This window comes from Macrobrachium nipponense, chromosome 26 (genome assembly GCF_015104395.2).
Source record: "Macrobrachium nipponense isolate FS-2020 chromosome 26, ASM1510439v2, whole genome shotgun sequence".
NCBI lineage: Eukaryota > Metazoa > Arthropoda > Malacostraca > Decapoda > Palaemonidae > Macrobrachium > Macrobrachium nipponense.
The window spans coordinates 72687020-72702742 of record NC_087215.1 but is presented as its reverse complement, the minus strand read 5'-3'; the positions used below and the strand labels follow the sequence as shown (position 1 = coordinate 72702742).

At 38.7% G+C, this 15723-nt stretch overlaps 2 protein-coding genes across 2 annotated transcripts; both read left to right on the top strand.

Moving 5' to 3' along the window:
• Window positions 1-7019: 7019 nt before the first annotated feature.
• Window positions 7020-8559, top strand: LOC135200409 (adhesive plaque matrix protein-like). Its single transcript, XM_064229039.1, has 2 exons — window positions 7020-7103; window positions 7403-8559. Exons 1-2 carry the CDS (start codon window positions 7092-7094, stop codon window positions 8420-8422), a joined length of 1032 nt encoding a protein of 343 aa, XP_064085109.1. The 5' UTR covers window positions 7020-7091; the 3' UTR covers window positions 8423-8559.
• A 5173-nt stretch (window positions 8560-13732) lies between these two features.
• Window positions 13733-15293, top strand: LOC135200411 (adhesive plaque matrix protein-like). The gene is made up of 2 exons (XM_064229040.1): window positions 13733-13840; window positions 14135-15293. Exons 1-2 carry the CDS (start codon window positions 13829-13831, stop codon window positions 15152-15154), a joined length of 1032 nt encoding a protein of 343 aa, XP_064085110.1. The 5' UTR covers window positions 13733-13828; the 3' UTR covers window positions 15155-15293.
• The last annotated feature ends 430 nt before the right edge of the window (window positions 15294-15723 follow it).

Below are 15723 nucleotides of genomic sequence, written 5' to 3'. Positions count from 1 at the left end.
GATGTTTGCTATTTCCCTATATTACATTCTCTATCCCTTTTGTCCCACTATTTACTGACTCAGTTGGTTTGGTAACCTAAATGAACCATAAGACTGAGGTGGTAATTTTCAGCCTACTGAAAAATAGCATAATTTCATCTCACAAATCCTTTAATCTTCTGCAAAATCTCCTTCCTCAAGAAGGACACAGAAAAGATGCAGCTTTTGGGAAATCAACAACGCAGTAAGATTTATGAAAGAAAAAATCAATGCTAAATAATAGAAAAGGAACTACATACCAACAAAAAAGCAGGAGGGTGAGGGAACACAACGAACAATTTTCCTGTGGAATATTACAGATTGACTGATGAACAAATCATCACCACCATGGTACTTCTTTCAGGAAGAAAAGTTTTATAAAAATATAAAAAATGTGATATATTACAGATAATTACCAGCTGGCAAGACCATATTGATATGCACAGCAAAACACAATAACAGTTAATAACAAGCATCGAGTACCTGTAGGACTTTGGCCTAAATTTGTGTACGTGTTTGAATGTTTAATTTCTACACTCTTCAAATTGTTTTCTTTTTCTTCACATATGGAACTATTTGTCTATGAGAGATCACTTTGCAAGTGAATTGCCTTATGAGTTTTTTGCTCATCGACGCTTGCAAATTTTGAATAATAATAATTATAAAAATACTATCTCGGAAGAAAATCCCTCTGAAACAGATTGAACCATTTCCAAAAGGTAAATGAAGCCAAAGGTAAAACTATGAAATATTAAGCCTAAAAGCAGATTTACAGAAATTTTTGGCTATATTTGATTGGTTGTCAATGCTTTGGGAGGGGTTCTTCCTTTCGGTGTCGTTGGATTTAGAGAGCCTTTTTACAACTGCAACCGTCAGTGGAATAATAGAGATGATCCTTGACATGGTCTACGAAGATGATTCCTACCCAATATTGAACGTTTAGGGGCATCCTGATAGCACCTGCTCGACACCTGCACTAAGGAGGCTCCATTCATTGGTATACAAGGGCGAATATGGATACAGATTGATGGAATAGCCATGGGTTCTCACCTTAATGTGCTGTTCACCAACCTTTATTTAGGTGTTGTTGAGCATCGTTTCTTCAGTTGGACCCCCAGACCAGCTGTATTCATTTGTTATAAAGTCGACACCTTCGATGGCATCAACGACGAAGAAGAACTGGAGACACTCAGGCACACCTTTGAGGAGGAATTTGTTCTGTGCCTCATTTGTTAGCGAAGTATGGGTGACACCATTCCTTTTTGGACATCCGTGTCGACACCATTACTCAAGGCTTTCACATGCAGGTCCACCGTAAGCTCACCATCATCAGGCTCTGCCTCATTGGTCCATAGTAAAAGAATTCCCAGATAAATTTAAATCCGCCATCATGAATACCTATATACTTCTTGCCTTTTCATAATCTTATTGGAACACCAAGAATATTCTTACCATTGGGCCATCAAGGAGAAAAGAAATGCCATCAACAGGTGGTATTGTCAGGAGAACCACACTCTCACTGTGAATGAGAACATCATTAGACTGTACAACAAGGACTACATGAGCATTGACTATAAGAAGCAGCAGCCCTGAAGAATGTTATTGACACCCATCTAAAACCCACAAATGCGGACAAAAAAGCCAACTCACAATCTACTACAAGAATCAGAAGACAGTCCAATACTTGATGACAAACAGCCCTATCACTAGCAACAATCCCATGAAGAGGAGAAGAGTGGTTTGCCAAATATCATAACCCTGAGAATGGATGTTGCTACTCGAAGGGGCAGTATGCCAACATTACCTGAGGGAACACGGCAATATCCCCCAATGCCAGCAGATCGTAAGAAGTGGAAGAATCCCAGAAGACGACAACAACCATTGCCGCTTCTGATGTACGAAAACCTTCACCATCCTCCGATTGAAGCTCATGCTGAATGTAACCCAGGAGACCCTTCTTCTCCCCATCAGTATCAGGAGAAAGTCAAGGTGCCTAACTGGGATTACAGCTCAGCCTCTCAATACTTCAGGCAGTTCATCCTACAACCAGAACTCCTGGGACTTGGCCCCAGCCAATCAGCATTTACATCAGATGAGCCATTGCACACCCAGACAAGATTTGACAACCAATCAAATATTGCCAAAAATCTCTATAAGCCAGGTTGTATGGATAAATATGGCATATTTGTACACCTGACTTCATTTGTCTTTTTGAAAATGGTAAACAGCTTTACCGAAACGTTAAGGAATAAATGAACTTTGGACGGATACTGTATGGTTTACCTGCTGCTACAAAATAACTCATTCGAGAGACTGGGAAGCTACAGTACAAACTCACTGCCATCCAAAAGGCCATTCTGTTCAATGAATAGAAATAACAAAAATAACAATGATATTTTGTTTTTATTATAAACATGATTAACTTTGCTATAATATATATATATATATATATATATATATATATATATATGTGTATATATATATATATATATATATATATATATATATATATATATATATATATATATATATATACAATTATGATACCAATATACAAAAATAAGGGAAGAACAAGGGAGTATGGTAATTATCGGGGCATAAGATGACTGTCAGTCCCAGGGAAGATATTCATGAGAGTAATACATAACGGAATAAGACCTAGAGTAGAAGAGAAACTTAGAGAACAGCAGTGTGGTTTTAGAAGTGGAAGGTCAACAGTGGATCAAATTTTCACCTTAAGACAGATACTTGAGAAGAGATGGGAGTATGCAAAGCCAATATTCTGAGCTTTTATGAACTTGGAGAAAGCTTATGATTCAGTATGGAGAGATGGAATGTGGAGTGGCAGAACACTATGGTATACCACTGAAAGTGTTAAGGATACTAAAGAACTGGTACCAAGGTGTGTGCACCTGTGTACAGATGGATGGACAAAAAAGTGACTGGTTTCCAGTTGGAAGTGGGCTAAGAAAGGGATGTGTTATGTCACCCACCTTGTTTAATGTATATTTTCACCACATAATGAGAAGAGTGATGGAGAATGAAAACTAGTATTGGTGGAGAAGATTTTATGGATTTGGACTTTGCTGATGATGTTACATTGGTTGCTGATACGTGGCTGATGCTGGTAGGTATGGTAATGAGGATGGAGACAGAGACACAGAATTTTGGCAGGAACATCAGCACAAAGAAGAGTGAGTGGGGATGACGATTGGGTGCACATAGAGGATATGATAATCAGAGGACAGGAACTCAAGCAAGTTGAGAAGTTTGTATACTTTGGAAGAGTGGTAACAGCAGACGGGAGGCAAACTGAAGATATACAAAGGAGAAACCTAGGAACAGCAAGAGCTTTTGAGGTTCTTAGAAAAAAAAGTATGGTCAAGGCATGAAATCAGCTTGAAAACTAAGATGAGAATATTTAATGCAATAGTGCTACCAGTCATGATGTATGGTTCGTCCACCTGGGCACTGACCAGAACAGAGGAGAAAAGGTTGGATGATTTCGAGATGAATCTGCTGAGGAGGTTACTTGGCATTAAATGGGACGATTATGTTAGGAATGAAGACATGAGGATGAGATTGAGGCAAAGGCCAGTCAGTATCAGGCTTAAGTGGGGAAGACTGAAAGGGTTTGGATATGTTACTGGTCAGTGGCATATACACACACACACAAACACACACACACACACACACACACACACACACCACACACATATATATATATATATATATATATATATATATATATATATATATATATATATATATATATATAGCAAAGGTGATGTTGATGGTATATCTTTAAATGAATTCTCTGATTTTATATCAGATTTACCATTTTTGTAATGTAATTACTACTTTAATTCTTCGAATACTCATCATCATTATTTTTTTGCTCTATCACAGTCTTCTAATTCGACATTATTATTATTATTATTATAATTATTATTATTATTGCTCTATCACAGTCCTCCAATTCGACTGGGCGGTATTTATAGTGTGGGGTTCCGGGTTGCATCCTGCCTTCTTAGGAGTCCATCACTTTTCTTACTATGTGTGCCGTTTCTAGGATCACACTCTTCTGCATGAGTCCTGGAGCTACTTCAGCCTCTAGTTTTTCTAGATTCCTTTTCAGGGATCTTGGGATTGTGCCTAGTGCTCCTATGATTATGGGTACGATTTCCACTGGCATATCCCATATCCTTCTTATTTCTATTTTCAGATCTTGATACTTATCCACTTTTTCCCTCTCTTTCTCTTCAACTCTGGTGTCCCATGTTATTGCGACATCAATGAGTGATACTTTCTTCTTGACTTTGTCAATCAACGTCACGTCTGGTCTGTTTGCACGTATCACCCTATCTGTTCTGATACCATAGTCCCAGAGGATCTTTGCCTGATCGTTTTCTATCACTCCCTCAGGTTGGTGCTCGTACCACTTATTACTGCAAGGTAGCTGATGTTTCTTGCACAGGCTCCAGTGGAGGGCTTTTGCCACTGAATCATGCCTCTTTTTGTACTGGTTCTGTGCAAGTGCCGGGCATTCGCTTGCTATGTGGTTTATGGTTTCATTTTTCGTATTGCACTTCCTACATATGGGAGAGATGTTATTTCCGTCTATCGTTCTTTGAACATATCTGGTTCTTAGGGCCTGATCTTGTGCCGCTGTTATCATTCCTTCAGTTTCCTTCTTTAGCTCTCCCCTCTGTAGCCATTGCCATGTGTCATCACTGGCTAGTTCTTTAGTCTGTCTCATGTATTGTCTGTGCATTGGTTTGTTGTGCCAGTCCTCTGTTCTGTCTGTCATTCTCCTGTCTGTATATTTCTGGGTCTTCGTCTACTTTTATTAGTCTTTTCTTCCCATGACTCTTTAGCCACTCGTCTTCACTGGTTTTCAGATATTGCCCCAGTGCTCTGTTCTCGATGTTGACGCAGTCCTCTAACTTAGTAGTCCTCTCCCTCCTTCCTTTCGTGTTATGTATAGTCTGTCCGTATTTGCTCTTGGGTGTAGTGCTTTGTGTGTTGTCATATGTTTCCTGGTTTTCTGATCTATGCTGCGGAGTTCTGCCTTCGTCCATTCCACTATTCCTGCGCTGTATCTGATTACTGGCACTGCCCATGTGTTTATGGCTTTTATCATATTGCCGGCGTTGAGTTTTGACTGGAGTATCGCCTTGAGTCTCTGCATATATTCTTTCCTGATCGTGTCCTTCATCTCTTGGTGTTTTATATCCCCTCCTTCCATTATTCCAGGTATTTGTATCCTGTCTCATCTATGTGTTTGATGTTGCTCCCATCTGGTAGCTTTATCCCTTCAGTTCTTGTTACTTTGCCTTTTTGTATGTTGACTAAGGCGCATTTTTCTATTCCAAACTCCATCCTGATGTCCCCAGATACAATCCTTACAGTCTGGATTAGGGTATCTATTTCCTTGATGCTCTTACCATACAGCTTGATGTCGTCAATGAACATCAGATGGTTGATTCTGTTGCCTCTTTTCTTGAGTTGGTACCCGGCATCCATCTTCTGTAGTACTTTTGTCATGGGAATCATGGCTACTACGAAGAGCAGTGGGGACAGTGAGTCGCCCTGGAAGATCCCTCTCCTGATATTAACCTCTGCTAGTCTTATTCCAGAGCTTGTAAGTATTGTATTCCAGTTGTGCATTGTATTTTTGAGGAAGCTGATGGTGTTTTCTCTGCCCCATATATTTTCAGGCATTCTATTAGCCATGTGTGTGGTATCATGTCGAAGGCTTTCTTATAGTCTATCCATGCCATGCTTAGGTTGGTTTTCCTTCTCCTACTGTTCTTCATTACCATTTTGTCTATCAGGAGCTGGTCTTTTGTGCCCCTACACTTCCTTCTGCAGCCTTTCTGTTGGTGGGGATGGTGTTTGTCTCCTCTAGGTAGTTGTATAGCCTTTCACTGATGATACCTGTTAGTAACTTCCACATTATTGGTAGGCAGGTGATAGGCCTGTAGTTACTGGCTATATTTCCCTTACTCTTGTCTTTTTGTTCTAAGGATGTTCTTCCTGTGGTCATCCATTTGGGTGCATGGTGATTTGAGATACAATGCTGGAGTTGTTCTGCTATTCGTGGGTGTAGGGCCTTGAAGTTTTTATTGTTAATGTGGGTTCTGATGCTGGAAATATTAATTTTCTTCGTATGACTTGTTTCTATAAAACCCATCTTAAGAGTATTTCAACATCCAAGTTTATGAAATCAGATTAATCCTAATTTTTCGAGTCCCTCTCAATCATGACACGAGTGTTTTAAAGTCTCAACTGAAGGGCAAAGTCATTTAATTCCTTAGAGAATCCCAGAGCTGTTATGCTAACATGTTCTATTTTAAGTGAGGTTTTACAAGAAGTGGTCGAAAAAGCAGCTTAATGCATACGATTCTAATGAAGTTTAGTTTTCTTCTTAATGCTCTCAGTGTATCCACTCTCTCTCTCTCTCTCTCTCTCTCTCTCTCTCTCTCGTCGTCTCTCTCCTCTCTCCTCTCTCTCTCTCTCCTCTCTCCTCTCTCTCTCTTGCATTGTTGCCAAAGGGCCCTCAAATGTGAAATATAACGATATGCTTATTCATTACAAATGTCTTTGGGATTACGACCCTAAACTTTTCATTTTTCATAACATTTCCCATCATTCCTGGAGTTATTAGGTTTCACTGAAGAAAAAAGGTGGTACTGTGTCCCTTTCAATTATCTCTTTCATTCTAGTTGCTAGATGCCTGCCATTTACCAGTTTTTAACCAGGAGCTAAGATGCAAATTTTTATCAGGAATTTTTTATGGGGTAATAAATTTCTTCCTCATAACGGACGATTTCAGTCCACTTTACGAACTGTTTTTAGTCTTCAACCTCGCCTCCCTTCGAAGTAAGGGGGATAATGTCACATTAGAATAATAAATAAAAAACCAGTGAAGACACTACCGTTAACAAAGTTCGCAAACCAGAATGCTTTGGGTCGATATAGTTGGTCCTTGGGCCGTCCGAATTCGTATAAAAGGGCCAAGATCACGTTGAGTGTCTGTAGTTTCTGCCTGGCATCATCTGATCATCAACATGAGGACTCTGGTAAAGAACCTTTAAGTTTTATAAGAATCTAAATTCTGCTTTTGTCTTTGTTGTCTATAGTTTAACTGCATCTCTGGTCTGGAAATCTCTACTAGTAGCCTGAAAGTAAAACTGTGGACCCTTTTTGGTCAGTATAATAGTACCAAGTAATGTTTTTAAAGTATCAGAATGTTGATTAGTGTAAAATAGAGGACATCTCTTCAGAGAAAGATTTCCAATAATAGTGAAACTGTTTGCATCACCTCTATCATTTCGTTCTTCACATTTAGTAAGAACAATGTCATTGTTTCTACTCTCAGGTGGTTCTGGCTGTTTTTGGCGTGTGCCTGGCTTCCGCCCAGTTCACCCCAGAAGTGGAAGCAGAGAGAACTCGCTTCTTCGAAGCTTTCCGAGCTGCCAAACAAGCTGCTTCCTCCAGCAAGTACTCAGAGCCCCAGCCAGCCTACAGAGGACCCTTCGCTTCCTCTGTGCCTGCCGGCGTTGATGGAAGGGTCACGCCCGTCAGTGACACAGCCGAAGTCAGGGCTGCCACTAACGCTTTCTACAGAGCCTACAAAGCACAAGTTGAGGCCACTAAAGGTTCGTCTGATTCAGCCTCCTATGTGCTCAAGACTGATCCTGCAACATCAGCTAGGTATGTGCTAAAGACTGATACTGCAACATCAAATAGATATTTGTATAAGGCTGTTCCATCACCTTCTTACAGAGCAAAGTCTGGCTCTGAAACATCAGTCAAGTATTTACTGAAGACTGATCCTGAAACGTCCTCCAAGTATTTGTATAAGCCTGATCCACGAACTGCAGCTGAATATTCAGCAAAGCCCTATTCTGCAGGCTCAGCTAAGTATGTTGTCAAGACTGATCCTGAAACATCGGCCAAATATTTGTTCAAGGCTGTTCCAACAACATCAGGGACATATGTAGTGAAGGACGATCCTCAAACACCATATAAATATGAGCTCCAGGCTGTCCCTCAAACATCAGCTACCTACAGAGCAAAGACTGATCCTGCATATTTAGCAAAACAAGGCTATGAGGGATCTCCTGTGTATGTGGCAAAGGTTGCTCCTTCAACAGCTGAATTCAGAACAAAGGGTGATCCTGCATACAAAGCAAAGTCTGACCCTGCATATGTGGCAAAGGTTGTTCCTGCAGCAACATATGTCCAACAACCAAGATGGCCTGGACCATTCGCCTCCTCAGTACCTGCCGGCCTTCCAGGCTCTCCAGGGCAAGTTCCTTACACCCAAGAAGTGCTGGATGCCAAGTATGCCTTCCAGAAGGCATACCAGAGGCAGTTGGAAGCTGTGTCCAACTAAAAGAATGATTGCTGGCCCCCTTGACTGACTCCAAAGATATACCACCAACACGTAATTCCTGCTGTTATAAGATACTTGCTGACTTTTGAGTGCATTGTGTATAAAATCATAGAAATAAAATTGATTCATTAATAAAAGATGTTTGCTTTGTCCCTATATTACATTCTCTATCCCTTTCGTCCCACTATTTACTGACTCAGTTGGTTTGGTAACCTAAATGAACTATAAGACTGAGGTGGTAATTTTCAGCCTACTGAAAAATAGCATAATTTCATCTTACAAATCATTTAATCTTCGGCAAAATCCCCTTCCTCAAGAAGGACACAGAAAAGATGCAGCTTTTGGGAAATCAACAACACAGTAAGATTTATGCAAGAAAAAATCAATGCTAAATAATAGAAAAGGAACTACATACCAACAAAAAAGCAAGTGGGTGAGGGAACACAACGACAAATTTTCCTGTGGGATATTACAGATTGACTGATGAACACATCAACACCACCATGTTACTTCTTTCAGAAAGAAAAGTTTTATAAAAATATAAAAAATGTGATATATTACAGATAATTACCAGCTGGCAAGACCATATTGATATCATGCACAGCAAAACACAAATAACAGTTAATAACAAGCATCGATTACCTGTAGGATTTTGGCCTAAATTTGTGTACGTGTTTGAATGATTAACTGTTGGGAAATCTATATTTATCCATATATTTAATTTCTACACTCTTCAAATAGTTTTCATTTTCTTCACATATGGAACTATTTGTCTATGAGAGATCACTTTGCAAGTGAATTGCCTTATAAAATACAATCTCGGAAGAAGTTCCCTCTGAAACACATTTAACTGAACCATTTCCAAAAGGTAAATGAAGCCAAAGGTAAAACTATGAAATACTAAGCCTAAAAGCAGATTTACAGAAATTTTTGGCTATATTTGATTGGTTATCAATGCTTTGGGAGGGGCTTTTCAAGACGGTGCTGTTTGATTTAGAGAGCCTTTTTACCACTGCAACCGTCAGTAGAATAATAGAGATGATCCTTGGCATGGTCTACAAAGAAGACTCCTACCCAATATTGAACGTTCAAGGGCATCCTGATAGCACCTGCTCGACACCTGCACTAAGGAGGCTCCATTCATTGATATACAAGGGCAAATATGGATACAGATTGATGGAATAGCCATGGGTTCTCACCTTAATGTGCTGTTCACCAACCTTTATTTAGGTGGTTTGAGCATCGTTTCTTCAGTTGGACCCCCAGACCAGCTGTATAAATTTTTTATAAAAGACGACACCTTCGATAACGTCAACGACGAAGAAGAACTGGAGACACTCAGGCACACCTTTGAGAAGGAATTTGTTATGTGCCTCATTTGATAGAGAAGTATGGATGGCACCATTCCTTTTTGGACATCCGTGTCGACACCATTACTCAAGGCTTTCACATACAGGTCCAACGTAAGCTCATAAATATTGGGCTTTGCCTCAATGGTCCATAGTGAATGAATACCCAGATAAATTTAAATCTGTCATCATGAATGCCTTTTCATAATCTTACTGGAACACCAAGAACATTCTTACCGTTTGGCCACCAAGGTGACCAGAAATGCCATCAACAGCTGGTATTGTGAGCAGAACCACCCTCTCGCTGTGAATGAGGACACGACAAAAAAGCCAACTTACAATCTACTACAAGGATCAGAAGATAGTTCAGAACCTGATGACAAACAGCCCTATCACTAGCAACAATCCCATGAAGAGGAGAGGAGTGGTTTGCCAAATATCATAACCCTGAGAATGGATGTTGCCATTCGTACATCGGTATGACTATGACTCAACTCTCCATGAGGATTGCAGTCCACCTACTCGAAGGGGCAGTATGCCAACATTACCTGAGGGAACACAGCAATATCCCCCAATGCCAGCAGATCGTAAGAAGCGGAAGAATTCCAGAAGACGACAACAACCATTACCGCTTGTGATGTACAAAGACCTTCACCATCATCCAATTGAAGCCGTTGCTGAATGTAACCCAGGAGACCCTTCTTCTCCCCATCCCTGTCAGGAGAAAGTCAAGGTGCCTCAATGGGATAACAGCTCAGCCTCTCAATACTTCAGGCAGTTCATCCTACAACCAGAACTCCTGGGACTTGGCCCCAGCCAATCAGCATCTACGTCAGATGAGCCATTGTGCTCCTAGACAAGATTCGACAACAAATCATATATTGTCAAAAATCTCTGTAAGCCAGGTTGTGTGTATAAATATGGCATATTTATACCCCTGACTTCATTTGTCATTTTGAAAATGGTAAACAGCTTTACCGAAACGTTAAGGAATAAATGAACTTTGGACGGCTACTGTATGGTTTACCTGCTGCTATAAAGTAACTCATTCGAGATATTGGGAAGCTACAGTAAAAACTCACTGGCATCCAGAGGGCCATTCGGTTCAATGAATAAAAATAGAAAATAACAATAATATTTTGTTTTTATTATAAACATGATTAACTTTGCTAAATATATATATATACATATATATATATATATATATATATATATATATATATATATATATATATATATATATATATATATATATATATATAGTATATATATATAGTATATATATATATTATACATATATATACATACACATACACACCCACACACACACACACACACATATATATATATATATATATATATATATATAATATATATATATATATATCATATATATATATATATATATATATATATTATATATAATATATATAGGATATATATATAATATATATATAAAGGAAGCAAAAGGGAGTGTGGTAACTATCGGGGCATAAGTTTACTATTAGTCGCAGGGAAGATATTCTTAAGAGTAATACATAACAGAATAAGACCTAGAGTAGAAGAGGACCTTAGAGAACCGCAGTGTGGTTTTAGAAGTGGAAGGTCAACAGTGAATCAAATTTTCACCTTAAGACAGATACTTGAGAAGAGATGGATGGGAGTGTGCAAAGCCAATATTCTTAGCTTTTATGAACTTGGAGAAAGCATATGATTCAGTATGGAGAGATGGAATGTGGAGAGTGGCAAAACACTATGGAATACCACTGAAAGTGATAAGGATACTAAAGAACTGGTACCAAGGTGTGGGCACCTGTGTACAGATGGATGGACAGCAAAGTGACTGGTTCCCAGTTGGAAGTGGCTAAGACAGGGATGTGTTATGTTACCCACCTTGTTTAATGTATATTTTGACCACATAATGAGAAGAGTGATGGAGAATGAAAACTAGTATTGGTGGAGAAGTTTTTATGGATTTGGACTTTGCTGATGATGTTACATTGGTTGCTGATACGTGGCTGGTGCTGATAAGTAGGGTAATGAGGATGGAGACAGAGACACATAAATTTGGCCTGAACATCAGCACAAAGAAGAGCAAGATCATGGTTGTGAGTAGGGATGACGATTGGGTACACATAGAGGTTAAGATAATCAGTGGACAGGAACTCAAGCAAGTTGAGAAGTTTGTATACTTTGGAAGAGTGGTAACAGCAGACGGGAGGCAAACTGAAGATATACAAAGAAGAAAACTAAGAACAGCAAGAGCTTTTGAGGTTCTGAGAAAAAAAGTATGATCAAGGCATGAAATCAGCTTGAAAACTAAGATGAAAATATTTAATGCAATAGTGCAACCAGTCATGATGTATGGTTCGTCCACCTGGGCACTGACCAGAACAGAAGAGAGAAGGTTGGATGATTTCGAGATGAATCTGCTGAGGAGGTTACTTGGCATTAAATGGGACGATTATGTTAGGAATGAAGACATCAGGATGAGATTAAGGCAATGGCCAGTCAGTATCAGGCTGAAGAGGGGAAGACTGAAAGGGTTTGGACATGTTTGCTGGCCAGTGGCATATATATACATACATATATATATATATATATATATATATATATATATATATATATATATATATATAGATATATATATATATATACATATATATATATATATATATATTTATATATATATATATATATATATATATATATATATATATATATATATATAGATATATATGTAATATATATATATATATATATATATATATATATATATATATATATATATATATACATACACTAAGTTGAAACTACCGATGAAGCAAGCTGATGCAAAGGTGATGTTGATGGAATATCTTTAAATGAATTCTCTGATTTTATATCAGATTTACCATTTTTGTAACATAATTACTGCTTTAATTCTTCGAATATTCATCATCATTTTTTTTTACTCTATCACAGTCTTCTAATTCGACATTATTATTATTATTATTATTATTATTATTATTATTATTATTATTATTATTATTATTATTATTATATTATTATTATATAGTAGTTATAGTAGTAGTAGTAGTAGTAGTAGTAGTAGTAGTAGTAGTAGTATTATCATTATTATTATTATGGGTCCTGATGCTAGAAATATTATTTTTTTCGTATGACTTGTTTCTATAAAAACCCATCTTAAGAGTATTTCAACATCCAAGTTTATGATATCAGATTAATCCTAATTTCTCGAGTCCCAGCCAGTCATGACAAGAGTGTTTTAAACTTTCTACTGAAGGGCAAATTCAATCAATTCCTTAGAGACTCCGAGAGCTGTTATGCTAACATGTTCTATTTTAAGTGAGGTTTTATAAGAAGTGGTCGAAAAAGCAGCTTAATGCATACGATTTTAATGAAGTTTGGTTTTCTTCTTACTGCTCTCAGTGTATCCATCTCTCTCTCTCTCTCTCTCTCTCTCTCTCTCTCTCTCTCTCTCTCTCTCTCTCTCTCTCTCTCTCTCTCTCTCTCTCTCTCTTGCATTGTTGCCAAAGGGCCCTCAAATGTGAAATATAACGCTATGCTTTTTCATTACAAATGTCTTTGGCATTACTATCCTAAATTTTTAATTTTTCATAATATTTCTCATCATTCCTAGAGTTATCAGGTTTCAATGTAAAGCCAATAGGTGATACTGTGTCTCTTTCAATTAACTCTTTCATTCCAGTTGCTAGATGTCTGCCATTTACCAGTTTATAACCAGGAGCTAAGATGCAAATTTTTATCAGGCATTTTTTATGGGATAATAAATTTCTTCCTCATGACGGACGATTTCAGTCCATATTACCAACTGTTTTTAGTCTTCAACCTCGCCTCCCTTCGAAGTAAGGGGGAAAATGTCACATTAAAATAATAAATAAAAAACCAGTGAAGACACTACCGTTAACAAAGTTCGCAAACCAGAATGCTTTGGGTTGATATAGTTGGTCCTTGGGCCATCCGAATTCGTATAAAAGCGCCAAGATCACGTTGAGTATTCGTAGTTGCTGCCTGGCATCATCTGATCATCAGCATGAGGACTCTGGTAAATAACCTAAAAGTTTTATAAGAATCTAAATTCTGCTTTTGTCTTTGTTGTCTATAGTTTGACTACATCTCTGGTCTGGAAATCTCTAGTAGCCTGAAAGTAAAACTGTGGACCCTTTTTGTCAGTATGTCAGAACCAAGTAATGTTTTTAAACCATCAGAATGTTGATTAGTGTAAAATAGAGGACATCTCTTCAAAGAAAGATCTCCAATAATAGTGAAATTTTTGCATCACCTGTATCATTTCGTTCTTCACATTCAGTAAGAACAATATCATTGTTTCTACTCTCAGGTGGTTCTGGCTCTGTTTGGTGTGTGCCTGGCTTCTGCCCAGTTCACGCCCGAAGTGGAAGCAGAGAGAGCTCGCTTCTTCGAAGCTTTCCGAGCTGCCAAACAAGCTGCTTCCTCCAGCAAGTACTCAGAGCCCCAGCCAGCCTACAGAGGACCCTTCGCTTCCTCTGTGCCTGCCGGCGTTGATGGAAGGGTCACGCCCGTCAGTGACACAGCCGAAGTCAGGGCTGCTACTGATGCGTTCTACAGAGCCTACAGAGCACAAGTTGAGGCCACTAAAGGTTCGTCTGATTCAGCTTCCTATGTGCTCAAGACTGATCCTGCAACATCAGCTAAGTACGTGCTAAAGACTGATACTGCAACATCAAATAGATATTTGTATAAGGCTGTTCCATCGCCTTCGTACAGAGCAAAGTCTGGCTCTGAAACATCAGTCAAGTATTTACTGAAGACCGATCCTGAAACGTCCTCCAAGTATTTGTATAAGCCTGATCCAGGAACTGCAGCTGAATATGCAGCAAAGCCCTATTCTGCAGGCTCAGCTAGGTATGTTGTCAAGACTAATCCTGAAACATCAGTCAAATATTTGTTCAAGGCTGTTCCAACAACATCAGGGACATATGTAGTGAAGGACGATCCTCAAACACCATATAAATATGAGCTCCAGGCTGTCCCTCAAACATCAGCTACCTACAGAGCAAAGACTGATCCTGCATATTTAGCAAAACAAGGTTATGAAGGATCTCCTGTGTATGTGGCAAAGGTTGCTCCTTTAACACCTGAATTCAGAACAAAGGGTGATCCTGCATACAAAGCAAAGTCTGACCCTGCATATGTGGCAAAGGTTGTTCCTGCAGCAACATATGTCCAACAGCCAAGATGGCCTGGACCATTCGCCTCCTCAGTACCTGCCAGCCTTCCAGGCTCTCCAGGGCAAGTTCCTTACACCCAGGAAGTGTTGGATGCCAAGTATGCCTTCCAGAAGGCATACCAGAGGCAGTTGGAAGCTCTGTCCAACTAAAAAGAATGATTGCTGGCCCCCTTGACTGACTCTGCAGATATACCACCAACACGTAATTCCTGCTGTTATAAGATACTTGCTGACTTATGAGCGCATTGTGTATAAAATCATAGAAATAAAATTGATTCATTAATAAAAAGTTGTTTGCTATTTCCCTATATTACATTCCCTATCCCTTTCGTCCCACTATTTACTGACTCAGTTGGTTTGGTAACCTAAATGAACTATAAGACTGAGGTGGTAATTTTCAGCCTACTGAAAAATAGCATAATTTTATCTTATAAATCATTTAATCTTCGGCAAAATCCTCTTCCTGAAGAAGGACACAGAAAAGATGCAGCTTTTGGGAAATCAACAACGCAGTAAGATTTATGCAAGAAAAAATAAATACTAAATAATAGAAAAGGAACTACATACCAACAAAAAAGCAGGTGGGTGAGGGAACACAACGACAAATTTTCCTGTGGGATATTACACATTGACTGATGAACACATCAACACCGGAAAGAGAAGTTTTATAAAAATATAAAAAATGTGATATATTACAGATAATTACTAGCTGGCATGAC